This window comes from Vanacampus margaritifer, chromosome 19 (assembly GCF_051991255.1).
Source record: "Vanacampus margaritifer isolate UIUO_Vmar chromosome 19, RoL_Vmar_1.0, whole genome shotgun sequence".
Taxonomy (NCBI): domain Eukaryota; kingdom Metazoa; phylum Chordata; class Actinopteri; order Syngnathiformes; family Syngnathidae; genus Vanacampus; species Vanacampus margaritifer.
The window spans coordinates 10686215-10700845 of NC_135450.1; the positions used below are offsets into that span (position 1 = coordinate 10686215).

The window sequence follows — 14631 nt, forward strand, 5'->3', positions numbered from 1 at the left end:
GAGCCTTCCACATTGCCGTTTGAATCTGGCAAAAAAAAAAAATATATACAGTATATATTTGTCCAAGGTAAACATCTATAAAATATTATGCCGCTGTTAGCTTGTCAACCAAAATGCTAACCAAATTGCGTGACTACCACCTACAGAAGCGGAGTGGAAATTTGGGTGAAGAAGAGTAATTCTATCACACATCCCTCCGGATTGTTTGTGTGGCCTGAGTGCTTATCTGAGCCCATTAGCGAGGGAGGATTGCATGTTGGGAGTCACGTTGTTCAGGCATATGGTCTCATCATCCTGAGAGAATTGAAGAAGCGGGCAAAAAAAAAAAAAAAAAAAAAAAATCTAAAAGTAGCTGCCGCGCGTGAGCTCGGACCTCCCGCCGAGCGCTTCCATATGTTGTGCGTGTTAGCACTCGCACGCCGCTTGTCATAATAAATGAGCATGACGAACAAAAACTGTGAAAAAAAAGGGAAAATGTCATAAATGATAACAGTTTAAGCTGAGACAATTCCGTTTTTTGGTCTTTTCATTGTTTCCAAGCCTTTGCGTCTTAAGTTGTCATTCTATAAAGGCTCATCGTCTTGGTGTCTGGTCGGGGAAGACGAAGGTGACAGCCTCGCAATTTGTCACGACTCAGGACGACGCTCGCATTTACTCGAGAGCGAGAGAGAGCGATGGCCGCCGAGCTCGACGAAGATAGAGAGAAATGGAGTCCGTCGCTCGCTCTCCATTCATGAACATCGTTCACCGGTGGGAATGTCATGAGTGATGTCCCGCGGAGACGTTAGCCTTTGAAGACACAGAAGTCGTTATGTGTACTTATCACACTGAGCTCTAACCTATATATAGGATTTGTACTTTACCGTGTGTTGTAGTCTGCTTGTGCTTAGTCATAGTCGTAGATAGCAAAATTATAATTGAGGCTGATAAAAAAAAAATGTATTTTCACCCGTAGAGCAAATGCTAGTCATTAGCATTTAAAAATTAAGAGGAAAAAGGTTACTGATTCTTAAATAGATTATTGCTTGTTAGTTAACTAGGTAGGTAAAACTTGGATTCAACCCAACATTAGCTAGCTAGCTAGCTAGGCCGGTGTTGGGTAGCTAGCACCTAGTTAGATAGACACCGACCTAGCTAGCTAGCCAACATCAGCCTGGCTAGCTAGCTAATGTTGGGTTAAATCCAAGATTTATTTTTTACACATTTTCATGTTCTGTTTTTTCTGTTAGCATGTAGTGCGCATTAGCGCTAGCCATCCCAAATGGAATGGTTGCAATGTTCACCCATTTCACATTTGACAACTTTTGTTATTGATTACCTGCATTTTCCAGTTTTTTTGTTGGTTATTTATTTCTTAGCATACAAATTTCACAAATCTGTTTTTGCGACATTGTTTCTTTCCAGAAACGAGATTAGCCTAGCAATTTTACAAACCGGTTTTCCCCAAACTTCACAAAGACAATTTTTGCCCAAAAAAAAACAACTCGTAAACATACCTACAGCCTGGCAAAAATTAGCATCGTAGCATTACGACTACCAGCAATATGCTAGCCTTTTTGTCACTTCAACCGCATTTGCTGTTGCAGCCCAAGACTGCCCCCTGCTGTTCCTAATGATGTTAATTCAGACAACGAGCTAGCAGAACTTTCTCTACTTGTGGCCCGCTTTTTTAAACACGGAGACTGACAGCTTGAGTATTCGCGGCAAGCGTGCATCTCATTTCCAATGCGAGCGTAGGAGGACGAGCGAGGAGCGACGGTAGAGAGAGAGAGCAAGAAAGAGGAAGTTAGTTTGCTGGTGAGCTTGAGAGAAGGTTGCACATGTTCCAGAACACATTGTGAAGCTGGCTTTGTTTTATTAATCATTCAAAAGAAGAAGAAGAAAAACTATGCAATGAACACCCACTGAGTAAAAATGATTTAAAAATATATATATATATTTTTTTTTTGTATAGCTCATTAATAAAAAATGCTAACGTTAGACTACGAATGTTTCTAGCATCTCGTTAGCTCGTGACAGCATAGCATTAGATTAAAGCCACGGTATATTTTGGCATATTTGTGTGTGTCTCACCGTACCTCCTACCTTTTTAATCGAGACCAGATGTCGTCCATCTGAAGTCGTTTTTCTGCAATTTCCAACCCGTTTAGCGAGATTAGCCACAGCAGATGCAGATGCGGTTTTGGGGGCGGATTTGCAGATGACGAGCACACTACACGAGTGTTTGTTTTATTTCTTTTTCTTCCTTTCGCTCCTCTTCCCCAGAAAGTTTAGTTTAGGGAAAGAGGAGGAGGGGGGGGGGGGCAAGTCGAGTTGAGCACTGTATCGAGAGCTTGTCAGTAACAGTTGCTTTTTGGAAATCCCAGCGCCGGGTTGCCATGGCAACCGCCTCCTCTTCGCATCAGTTGATGGATTCATCCTTTTTTGCCCGGTCACATTGTGACAGTTCAAACTTTATCTAGGTTTACAGACAGTAATCCCCCGCTATATTGTGGCTCACAAATCGCGGAAATCGGGAATTTCAATGAGCCCCCTCAAAAAATACATGTTTATGTATTTTTTTATAAACAAACATAGCACTGTGTTGTAAAATGTGAATATAAGAACATAATAAGATTGATTGAATGAAAGCAATACACTGGTCTTAAAGTGTAATCAAACAGAAAGTCACACATATGTATTATCAGTGTTATTTGCCTTTAAGGGGCGTGGCCTAAATGACACAAGGTGGAGTCTTGCGAATGTTCTCCTTTGTGTATTCCACTGTTTGTCCCATTCAATAAATGGCTGAAAGTGCATCGGCAACTTTCGTATGTCGCTGAAATCCACGGTAAAGTGACTTTCTGTTGTCTCTCTTTGACAACACAGAGAAAAATCATTAAAAAAAAATAAAGGTAAAAGAACCAACAAAAATCGGCCCAAAAAAATCTAATATAAGCTAATATTTGCCAATTAAATCAACCAGCTAATTAATCAGTAAAGGTCCAAGTTTCAATTTTCATTCATTTTGTTGCACATTTAAAAACATTTAAACACAGAAGTGCCAGCAAACCCAAAAATAAACAATAAAAAAAGCCATCCTCGGCTCCCTCTAAGGTGAGAATCTCATTGATTATTATTTTTTCCTCTCTCTTCATGATTTATTTGTGAGTTCAGCTTAGACGGTAAATTGTTCTCTTGTGAGCGTCCAAGTCCTGACACACAGACTTTGACGCTTAAGAGCTGCAACGCAGTGAAGTCTGTGAGGCCTTTACTGATATGCCAAGTGCCTCTTTTCTTTCGTCTGAGAGCAGCGATTGTCTGGGAAAGACAGTTTTCATTCAGCACCCGACGAACACAAGCGGCTTTATTGGATACAGTGTCTTTATTGTTCCTCAAGGTCGTAGATGCTCCGAATGTCTCACGGCGATATCCGGAAAAGAAAAGTTGCAATTACAGCTTCAATGAGGCCAATTCCTTTATTTGACCGCTCTCGGCTATTTGTTTTGTTTACACCGCTAACTTGTGTAAGTGTAGTTTGTACAGGTAAACACAAAATGCACCCGTGTTATAGTTATGACACCTTCATGTTAGATGCTAATTGTTAGCCAGTCTATGCTGTTTGCCATTATGTGTTAGCATTAAGCTAGCGCACATAAAGGCTAAGCTACGTGGTTGTTTTGAATACACAAGAGTCTATGCCGTTTGCCATTATGTGTTAGCATTAAGCTAGCGCACATAAAGGCTAAGCTACGTGGTTGTTTTGAATACACAGGAGTCTATGCTGTTTGCCATTATGTGTTAGCATTAGCATTAAGCTAGCGCACATAAAGGCTAAGCTACGTGGTTGTTTTGAATACACAAGAGTCTATGCCGTTTGCCATTATGTGTTAGCATTAAGCTAGCGCACATAAAGGCTAAGCTATGTGGTTGTTTTGAATACACAGGAGTCTATGCTGTTTGCCATTATGTGTTAGCATTAGCATTAAGCTAGCACACATAAAGGCTAAGCATTGTGGTTGTTTTGAAAACACTATGCCGTTTGCCATAATGTGTTAGTATTAGCATTAAGCTAGCGCACATAAAGGCTGTGGTTGTTTTGAATACACAGCATGTAATTCTCTTTGTTTTAAGTTGCATTTTTGTTGATCTCTCAACTGCAAATGTGCTCACATGGAAAAGCCAAATTCACCCACGTGCTACTTATCTCCAATGACACTTGTAGGACAGCACCTGGCTGAACCAGAGCTGCAAAAAAGCTTTAATTGAGCTCTGAAGGTCAGCCGCCGAGCGCAGGAAGTAGCGCTCCTTAAATCTGCCAGGTCCCGCCCGTGTTTACCCGCGCGGCTTGTTTGATAAACTGTTTTGGCAGACGGCGCGCTCCCCCGTGGGTGACGCTAGCCGACAGTCCCATCTGCGGGGCTCGCTGAGAGGAAATGTCATCAGCAGATGTCCGCCGTGACGGGCGCCCTCGCGTACGCTCCCCCCCCCGCCATTTTTCCTCCATCGCGCCTCTCTTCTCACTGGAGCAAGCTCACTGCTAGTTGAGCTTGATTTATGGATCGCCATAATCACAATAGATGAAATATAAATGTGATTTAATATTGACTGGGCTTCAATTACGGTTTATTTAAGTCTTGTAGTGACAGGATGTTGCCCCACCTTCCTTCTCTGTCATTGGCTGGCTTTGCAGCTGTTGTTGGGATGTCATTAAATGTGTGTCTCATGAGACATGCCTACCAAATTTCAATTCACCAAGTGAAACTAGCTTTGGGGGCTGAATTTTTAAAATAAACTTACTAGAGTTAAGTCATCAAACATCAGGCCTAAATGGGTGCTTTAAAACCAAAGTGGCAGACTTTCTGTACATTTACAGGCATGGCTTCTTGAGACTTTTTTGTGGGTCTACTCATGATAGACATGCCTACCAAATTCCAACTTGCTAAATGAAACTAGCTTTGGGGGCTGAATTTTCAAAATAAACTTACTAGAGTTAAGTCATCACATCAGGCCTAAATGTGAGCTTGAAAACCAAAATGGCAGACTTTCTGTGCATTTACAAGCATCACTTCTTGAGACATTTTTTGTGGGTCTACTCATGATAGACATGCCTACCAAATTTCAACTTGCTAAGTGAAACGAGCTTTGGGGGCTGAATTTTCCAAATAAACTTACTAGAGTTAAGTCATCAAACATCCGGCCTAAATGGGTGCTTTAAAACCAAAATGGCAGACTTTCTGTACATTTACAGGCATGGCTTCTTGAGACTTTTTTTGTGGGTCTACTCATGATAGACATGCCTACCAAATTTCATTTTGCAAAAGGAAACTTGCTTTGGGGGCTGAATTTTTTTCAAAAAAATTACAACTGGAAATGACCTAAATGAACTGCTTTAAATCAAAATGGCGGACATCCTATGTCATTTTGCACATGGACTTCTTAAGACATTTTTGTCGGTTCGCTCATAATAGACATGCCTACCAAATTTCAACTTGCTAAATGAATCTAGCTTTTGAGGCTGAATTTTCAAGATCAACTTAGTGTTGAGTCATCAAACTTCTACCTTAAAATGGCTGCTTCAAAGCCAAAATGGCTGGTGGTGGTTTTGGGCATAGGTGCTTTTTGTTGGTTTTCTCATGATAGATATGTCTACCAAATTTCATGTTGCTGAGTGAATCTGGCTTTGGGTTGCAGGATTTTCAAACATCAAGCATAAATGGCCGCTTCGGAGTCAAAATGGCCGACTTGCACATTTGCAGGCATGACTTCTTGAGACCTTCTCGAAGGTCCACTCACGTTTTACCAAATTTCACATTGCTAAGTGAAAACCATCTTTTGGGATGGAATTTTCCAACTCATCTTGTCAGAGAGCGGCGGCGGGAGCTCAGGTGCGCCAGGCGGACACGCTTGGCTTCTTATTGACTTCTTTCTCTGGTGTCTGGAAGTGTGTTGTTTTTTTCCCGCCCTCCCGTCCAGCTGGGCCGCATGGCACCGAGCCAGCCGAGGTCATCCCGGTCAGCCTCCACCCGCCGCCGCGACACTTGGCGGCGGCTTGTTTACAGCTTTTGCTGTGGCACGAGTCGAGCCTCCCACGGGGGTCGGCGCCGCACTCCAACTCATTCATACACATTCTGAGGTTGCCATGGCAACTGTACGTGAATGTATGTGAAATCAAACGGATTCAAAACTCTTGATCATCAAAATGTTTTTTTTTTTTTGTTGTTTTTTGTAACGCTTCTTTGCCGGCCGCTCTTTCCCAGCACCTGTCCGACCTGCTGGCGTCGGTGCGACTGCCCTTCATCCACCCGTCCTACCTGCTCAACGTGGTGGATAACGAGGAGCTGATCAAGTCGTCGGAGGCGTGCCGCGACCTGGTCAACGAGGCCAAGCGCTACCACATGCTGCCGCACGCGCGCCAGGAGATGCAGACGCCGCGCACCAGACCGAGACTCTCTGCCGGTAACGCACACATACGCCCTGACTTTCATCTTGAAACGACCCCGGGTCCGAAAAGTAAAGTATGTAGCCGAGCGATAAAGCAACACTGCGCCGCATTACACACAATTCATTTTGCGCGGCATCAAGGTGACAGGGAGGTCATGTCGCCATAAGGAGACGTCGCCCAGTATTGATTTTGGCCCGTCGGGAAGGTAATGGGTCATTGCTGTCTAGTATATATTGTGTGTGTGTGTTGTTGCATGAAGTCATTGTGGATTGTAAGCCGTCTTTGAAAATGGAAGCCCTGTGATGTCATTTCCCAAACTCCAATGAAGGATACTTAGTGTAATTAATGTCCATCAGGGACGTCCTAAGCTTTTCCACTGTGGCCGTGCGTATATAAGAAAAGAGGCGGGGCCCACTTAACCTTGTGTTGGGCAAAGCGCGCTTCAAACCAATCCACTGTAATGGAGGTCAACGTTTGATAAGCACTTAGAAATATATATATATGTATATATGTATAAAAAAAATTATCTATTTTTTATTTTTTATAATTTTTTTGTTTAAAAAAAAAAAAAAAAAAAAAGGAGAGCAATGATGATGTCAAATCGAATGAACAATACTGAGCTTTCCTGAAAAAAAAAAAAATTAAAAAAAATTAAAAAAAGAAAGGTTTCAAAAGTCGCTCGGCTTTTGTGTTATTGTTGATGGAGCAAATAGTTATTTGTGTATAATATAGATAACAGATTAGTTTTTTTTAAGGCCGATATCGATTATTTGTAGTCACGGAGACCGATCACCGATATTTCAAGCCGATTTTCTTTTGTAGTAAAAGAGAAAATATCAGCGTCAAATTGTTTTTAAAATGACTTTTTTACATTAAAGGCGGTGTCTTTAGTTTTGTGTTTATAAACACAACTATTTGTGTTTGTAAAAAAAACTATTCAAAACGGGCTCAACCCCCACTTTTCTCGTCTGCGCCTGCCTTATTATCAGTTGTAAGCTTTTAAGCAGTGGTTGTACATTAAATAATGTCGCACTGCCTGGTGGCCCGTCAGTTTTCCCGTTTGAAGTTTTAGAATGAATTCTGTTGAGATTTCCACTCCATTGCTGTATAGCAACACAAAAATAAAATAGACACCAAAATAAAATCATATAAAAAAATAAAAAAAAGATAGCAACAACAAAAAGATACATTTGAGCTACCTCAAAATCAACATCTTGCCTAGAAAAGCTGACAAACATAAAAAGAAATAAGAAAAAAAAAACTCAGATGACAAAAAGGAAAAATAAATTAGAATGCTCCGAAGTGAAAGTTGCGGAAAAGGGCAGCTGGTTTAGTCCTTGAATGTGTGAGTGTGTGTTTGTTTGAGAGTGTCTGCGTGTATGTGTGTGTGTGCTTAAAAAGGCGCGTAAGCAGATGGAGCGCCACCTGAGCTCTGTTGATAAGACTGTCAAGCGTAAAAAGAAAAGAGAACTGCCATCCGTGAAGCACTTCTTGCTGAGCAAAGTCAATCTGTGGACTCTGTGTGTGTGTGCGCGCGCGTAAGGGTGTGTGTACACACACAAGCGCAATATGCTAATGAATAGCTCTCGAAAACTCTGTGTGTACTGTATGGTTGAGTTTAAGACCAGATTAACACTGAGGTCGTCGCCGGTGGTCCCCGTGAGGAAGTATCGGACATTTTATTGGCCGATTAAATCAGCCGAGCGATTAATTTGCTAAAAACAGCCTGTAACTAGCGAACATCCGATCACATCACCTTGTTAAACGAACGCTGCTTTTTTTTTTTTGGGGGGGGGGGGGGGGGGACGTCTCAATTAACACGGGATGATCCCGACTTGCTTGTCCCTCCTCGCCGACGCCAGCCCGGCTTTCAAGCTTTAATTGAAAGTGTTGTCTGCATCTAAGCAGGCGGCAAGGTGAAGCCGTCGGACGCTCACAAAGACAATTAAAAGCGTTACAAACCCGACTTTTGTTGATTCGTGTCCGGCTTGGAGTCGTTATTAAGTCTCGCCGTTTGTCTCTGGGAGTAAATGCAGCGTGAGATTGCTTGTGCCAATGCCGGTTAGCTTCAAGTTTCCGTCCCCTCACACTTTTTTTGTCTTCATAAAAACCGGTTCAGAAATATTGATATTTACAAAAAGCGATATATTATGTGTCGTTCCTGTGATTGACAGGTGATTTTGCACGTATAAGTCCGCTGAAAGGTTTTTCATTCTTACATTGGCAGCGCGAGCCGATGGCGTTCTCGCGGATTATCGGCCAAATCGCATCCTGTGCCGACTCATAAATTCGACACAGAGAAGCTAAATCCAGCTTAGGTGTAGCGCATCCGGAACGCTGACCCGCCGGACCCGCTGCAAAGCTGCCGCCGCCTCATCCAGAATTCATTACAGGCGCAGGATTGTCCGTCGACGGGAGCGTATGGATTTGCACGGGCACCTGTTGCTAGGCAGAGTTGGTGTGGGACAGAGGATGTTTGATTGACAAAGGAAATTACTATCAGTAGTTCACACTTGTTGCTAGGCAGTTTTCATAACTGCCTCGTAGGGTAGAAGAAGAAAGTAACCAGAAAATTACACACTTACTGCTCATGTCAGCTGTTGCTAGGCACTCATACGCAGTGGCAGAATTCTCGCCATAACACGTTTCCGTTGGTTCTCTTTGGGGTTTTTGGTTAGCAGCAGAAACTTGTCATGAACATCTTTCGTGGTTTGTTAGCAGCACGTGGCTAACAATGACAAGAAACAAGTTGTTAGCAAAAAACATTTTTTTAGCAGTGAAATTTCCTCAGTAGGTTTTCATTGTTAACAGGTTGTTAGCATGTGGCTAAAAACAGGTTGTTCAGTTGGCATGTGGGTAACAGGTTGTTAGCATATGGCTAATAACAAAAAGTCAGACACTCATTCCCCAACACTTTTTTTAGCAGCAAAAATTTCACATCAGGTTTTTAAAGTTAGCGTGTTAGCTTGTGACGAGAAACAACGTGTTAGCTTGTGGTTAAAAAAAGTCAAGAAGATTCCTTGTCATTCTGTGACACATACGCAAGAATTGACAGTAAGTTGTTAGCTAAAAATAAGTCACTCATTCCTGACATTTTTTTAACAGCAAAATTCATCATCAGCCATTTTTTGGTGCGTTAGCAGGCTACCTTTGAGCTAAAACCAATAATAAAAAAAGTTGTTAGCGTGTGCCTAAAACAACAAGTCAAGAAAATTCCTCATCATTCCGCAACACGTTCGAAAGAATTCCTCGTAGCGGGTTGTGAGCTAAGTCAAAGACTCATGCCCCAACATACGAACGGGAAGAAAATCCCACTTTTTTTTTTTTAAATTAGTAGTTAAAATTCCTTGTGAGCTGTGTTTTAGCATTAGCAGGTCATTAGCATATGGCTAAAAACAATAACAAAAAGTCAAATCACTAATCGTGCGACTCCGAATTGTCGCCACCCTTGTTTCCGTTTGTCTTTTTTAGCAATGAAAATTCCTTGTGAGCAGCTTTAGCGGGTTGTTAGCAGCATGTGGCTATAAACCGCCAAACAACGAAAAAGCAGCTCTGCACTTGACCAGTAAAAAAAAAAAGTGCAGTAATCGTTTCCATACGCTTCCGCTAAAGGCTAACAGAAATTTCTAGTTCTTATATTTTTGTTTGTTGTTTTTTTTTTTGTTTAAGGTATTTTGATTTGTTTTTCTTCGTTCATCCTTAAACGAATGTTCTTTGTTGTCACACTGCTACAGTCTTCAAATATATATATATTTTTTTTTTTAAAGGAAAAAAAGAGAAAATCAGATATTCAACAGCACAATAATAACTAGAAATTAGCCCAGTTTATCTATGTAGGCTACAAATTAATTCAAACAAGCGACTGATTGCTCTGTATTAAATATAATCACAAAGGAATCAATTTTTAAAAAGCAACATCTGGAACTGACGAGGCACTCCATCCCCTGCAACTTGCGCACTGGCTGGATTGCAATTCCGGGCCTTGAGTGACTCAAGTCAGCGGCTGAGTAGAAAAGCAAACATCCTAATATGCTCTCACACGCACTTACACACATTTAGTAGTGCCATCATGGGGGCGCCGTGGGCACCCCCCCCCCCTCAACGTCATCATAGAAAATTAGCACCCTGGGAGACAAATCACAGGGTTAGCAAATGAGAGCAAATGGAGTAAAAAGGGAGCGTGATAAGACATAATGGTTATGGACCTGCAGCGAGATATAAATGTCTCCCACAGCTATACAGAGAATTTGTGTGTGTGTGTGTGTGTGTGTGTGTGTGTAAGTACATACGTTTTAGTGTGTCAGCATCTGCCGCCTTCCAGTTTGCACAATATTTATGTATACACGTGTCACTTTTATGAGCATACAGACTTTTTTTGTGGCTGCTATATCAGGCAAGCGAGTAGTTTGTCACACCGTGATGGGTTCAACGTTAATGTCGCCATTTCCTGCATGGGGAGTGGAAACAACATTGATGGAGGCGGGGCCATTCACTTTGCCCTTTTTTTTGTATTCCTTAAGGGCCGCAGTACTTTTTGCTTTTATACGGTCATATATAATGTATACATATATCGTCGCTGCTATGTGAAAAACACTCAGGTACATTTTTTTCCAAACTAAATGCAGACATCCCAAAAGTGTAAATAAGAAAAAGAAAAAAAGGGTGAAATGTGTTTTTCACAAAGCAGCAACGATATTACAGTATTCACATATACATTTTTAAAAAATTTTTTTGTAAAATCCAAAATATATAAAAAATATTTGTATAAAATGATACACATCTGACACATTCATATAAAATATTTTATTTTATGAAAAATAAACCTAATACAAATTGTAACAATTTAGTACTTATTAAGTACAGTACTAATTAAAATGCTTACCAATAAAATTGTTGCATTTTTTTAATTTAAAAATGTGTCAAATGAGACAAATTAATTGCAACATAAAACTAAAATAAATAACACATTTTATACAATACAAATACATTTTCTGAAAGTAATTTTACAACATAAAAAACTAAAATTGTATATAATAGAAACAGAAAATACAGATGAAAAGAAAAAAATACACAATTTATAAACTATGTAAAAAAAAATGTCTAAAATATTTTATCATGCAAACATTTTAATACAAAGTATGAAAATAAAATTAAACATTTGATAACATTCCAATTTTATTAAATAATTGTTATTATAATTCTATATAATAATTTCCATTGTGTGTGACTGTGAAGTCTGTTTTCTCGCCTGCTCTCAGTGGGCTTTACTCTCCTTATTTCAAAAAAAAGAAAAAGAAAAGAAGTCTTGACCAACCTTTTCCTCCCGAAAGTGCATCGCTTTTGAAACTCTTGTCAGGAAGAAAACATCAGCTTGTCAAGTCCTCTTCATCCCCTGCCGCCTCCTCTTCCTCCCAACCTCTGGATGTGACTGGCGGACGCCCCCTTGCTGGCCATGAACCCAAACCGCCGCCGTCCCTTCCCACGTGACCGCTCCTGTGTTCTGACAGGCCCGCGTTGAGTTTTGTTCGCCAGCGCGTCTGCCGCTTCGGGGATCGGGCAGATGTGGACCTTCGCTGACGTGGGCAACCGAGCGGAAATCGCCCTGAGCCGCCGTGCGTGCTCGCGTTATTTCTGTCGATCCACACACACATTATATGTTTACAAAATGTCCGCGGACTTTTGAGCATTATGGGCGCTATCCAGGTGGAAACAACAGGCCTCCCTCTAAGATTACATCAAATGAGGACAACCTGCTTGGCTTTAATGCCTCAGGCAACAGAAACCCAGTAAGGAGAAGGAGCCAGATGGACTGTCATGGAACTATGGTGCCAGTAGTGATCGGGGCACAGGGTGCAATAACCCCGAAGAAGAAAAACATCCAATAACGGAAGAGCGCAATACTTGGAACCATCAAGCTCCCAAAACTTACATAGTGGAAATCGCGATGCAAAAATCTTGTGAAATGAATGTCAGCGTTTGTTAGCCAAAATGTTTGCTATGAGGTCATCTGTCAAAACAGACCCGTCATGGCTCTGCCCGACTGAAAGCCCTGCGAGCGATCCACCCTCATGGTTGTTTTTGTTTTGTTTAGAACTAGCGTCTAGCTTCATCTTGAAGAGAGAGAAAAAACAAAAACACCTTCAACCCCCTTCGCCCGTCTCATCCATCAGGGAGCCTCTTTAAGCCTCAGCCCGGAAAAACGTCCACTCAGAAAAACTGTCGGATAAGCTCAGCGGCGGCCTTTTTGTTCGCCGTCTTCCTCCTCGGCTTTTTTGTTTTTAGCGGCTTTGACGAGAAAACTTTGAAGGAGGGAAAAAAAGGATTGCGCTTCATTTGTTGTTGTTTTGTAAAGCGAAGGAAGCGGCGGGTCAAAGACTTGACCGAGGAGCGGCATCGATCGGGGACAAAAAGATAAACTTGTCCTTGATTTTTTTCCCAGTCTATGAAGATCAACTCCTCATCCCTTACCTTTTTCTCAATCCTGGATGTCTCGCCAATCCTGACCCCTCCGGCACAGCACTCATCCAGGCGTCCCCCCCCACCCTCCTCTCCTTCCTGGATGCCGACTGCTCGCAAACACGCTCCTCACTGGTGTCTGGCGTCCGCCTTGCCGCCCGACAGACACTCGCTTAATGGCAGCCTGCCAGAGTGTTTTGTGTGTTCTGGATCACTGCCGTCTTTATACCGCCCTCTGTGTTTGTGTGCCCGTAAGGTTACATACCGTAACAACCCGCTGCATATCATGCACAGTTGCGACCGTATCTGCCAGTGTGGTTCATCTGCCGTTTGCTTTCTCCTGAGCTTAGCTTAAAATGGTCCGCACTTGGGACTTTTTGGGGGAGTTTTGTGTTTGTGTCGCTTTTCGAAGCTACTCCTCTCTTTTTTTTCTTCTTTTTTTTTCTGGAGAGCTCAGTATTGTTTATTCGGTAATTTTACCGATTTGACATATCATCATTGCTCTCTTTTTTTTATTTATATATTTTTTTAATTTTTATTTATTTATTTATTTATTTAATATATTTTTTAAGCTACTCCTCTTAACGTCAAGAAAGTGCAACTGTTGGGTTCCCTTTTGCTATTTTTTTATTATTATTATTATTATTTATTTATTTTTTGCTATTGCTATTTTTTTTTCCCAATTCTGACTTTTTTTGTGTGTGTGATGTAAGTCCGCTTTTGTCTACTTGGCGATGATTGAAGAAGAGTAAACAGGAAGTGTTTCAAGCTCAGCTTCATTTTTGCCTGAGAAATTTGAAAGACTATCGAATGCCTCAATCATCCTGCGTTTTACGCCTACAGAAAGCAAACGCTGTTGATTCATTCATATTCAAATGTAATTGTGTAAGATGGTAAGTTTGCTAGTTGAGGAAAACTGGATTTGTTTACTGTTAATACGGCAAGAGCAATGGAGAACACAAAAATATTACGAATGGTGTGCAAACGTATCACAATTTATCTATAATGTCCAAACATGTACATTTTAAACTGAACCTTAGGCCGTCACTTTGTGTAGGCGTAAAAAGCAGGATTACACTGATGATCTATAGCGGAATTACTGTACTGCATTAGCAGCATATCATGCCCGTTCATGATGTTAGCTTCATCTGTCCACCTTCATCACCCTCCTCCTCCTCCTCCTCCCCGCAGGTGTGGCGGAGGTGATCGTCCTGGTGGGGGGGCGCCAGGCCATCGGGATGAACCAGCGCTCCTTGACGGCGGTCACCTGCTTCAACCCGCAGAACAGCAAGTGGTACCCGCTGGCTAGCCTGCCCTTCTACGACCGCGAGTTCTTCAGCGTCATCTCGGCCGGCGACAACATCTACCTGTCGGGTGAGCCCATATATGGTCATGCACATTATCCTTCTTATCCTGGTCTTTTATTGGCGACAGCGCAGCCTGTCATGCACCGTCGCGACTTCTCCAGATTTTTTGCTAATATAGTCACAAAGAGTAGTCAAGGTCAAAACGAACCATCCCGTATGACTTTTGTGAACTATTTAAAGAGCACAAAAAGGGCGCCGTGACTCGCTCATCCTCCGTATCGCGTCGGTGCTCTTTTCCCCCCTCTTCCGTCGTGACGCCATTTTTCTCCCGCCACGCTCCATTTGCGCCCCCTTTTTCAGCGCGCCGGTCGCGCACTCACCTTGACGTCGCGCACAGGATTGAACTTACAGGCTGCTCTCTCACACTCTTTTCATATAAATGGA

At 41.9% G+C, this 14631-nt stretch overlaps 1 protein-coding gene across 3 annotated transcripts in view; it reads left to right on the top strand.

Moving 5' to 3' along the window:
- The window catches only part of klhl29 (kelch like family member 29), a 179337-nt gene that overhangs the window by 148739 nt on the left and 15967 nt on the right, over positions 1–14631 (top strand). For all 3 annotated transcript variants that reach the window (XM_077553143.1, XM_077553142.1, XM_077553144.1), the window contains 2 exons: positions 6240–6438; positions 14072–14254. In XM_077553143.1, the coding sequence (XP_077409269.1) occupies positions 6240–6438; positions 14072–14254 (382 nt within the window). The remainder of the gene's footprint in view (positions 1–6239; positions 6439–14071; positions 14255–14631) is intronic.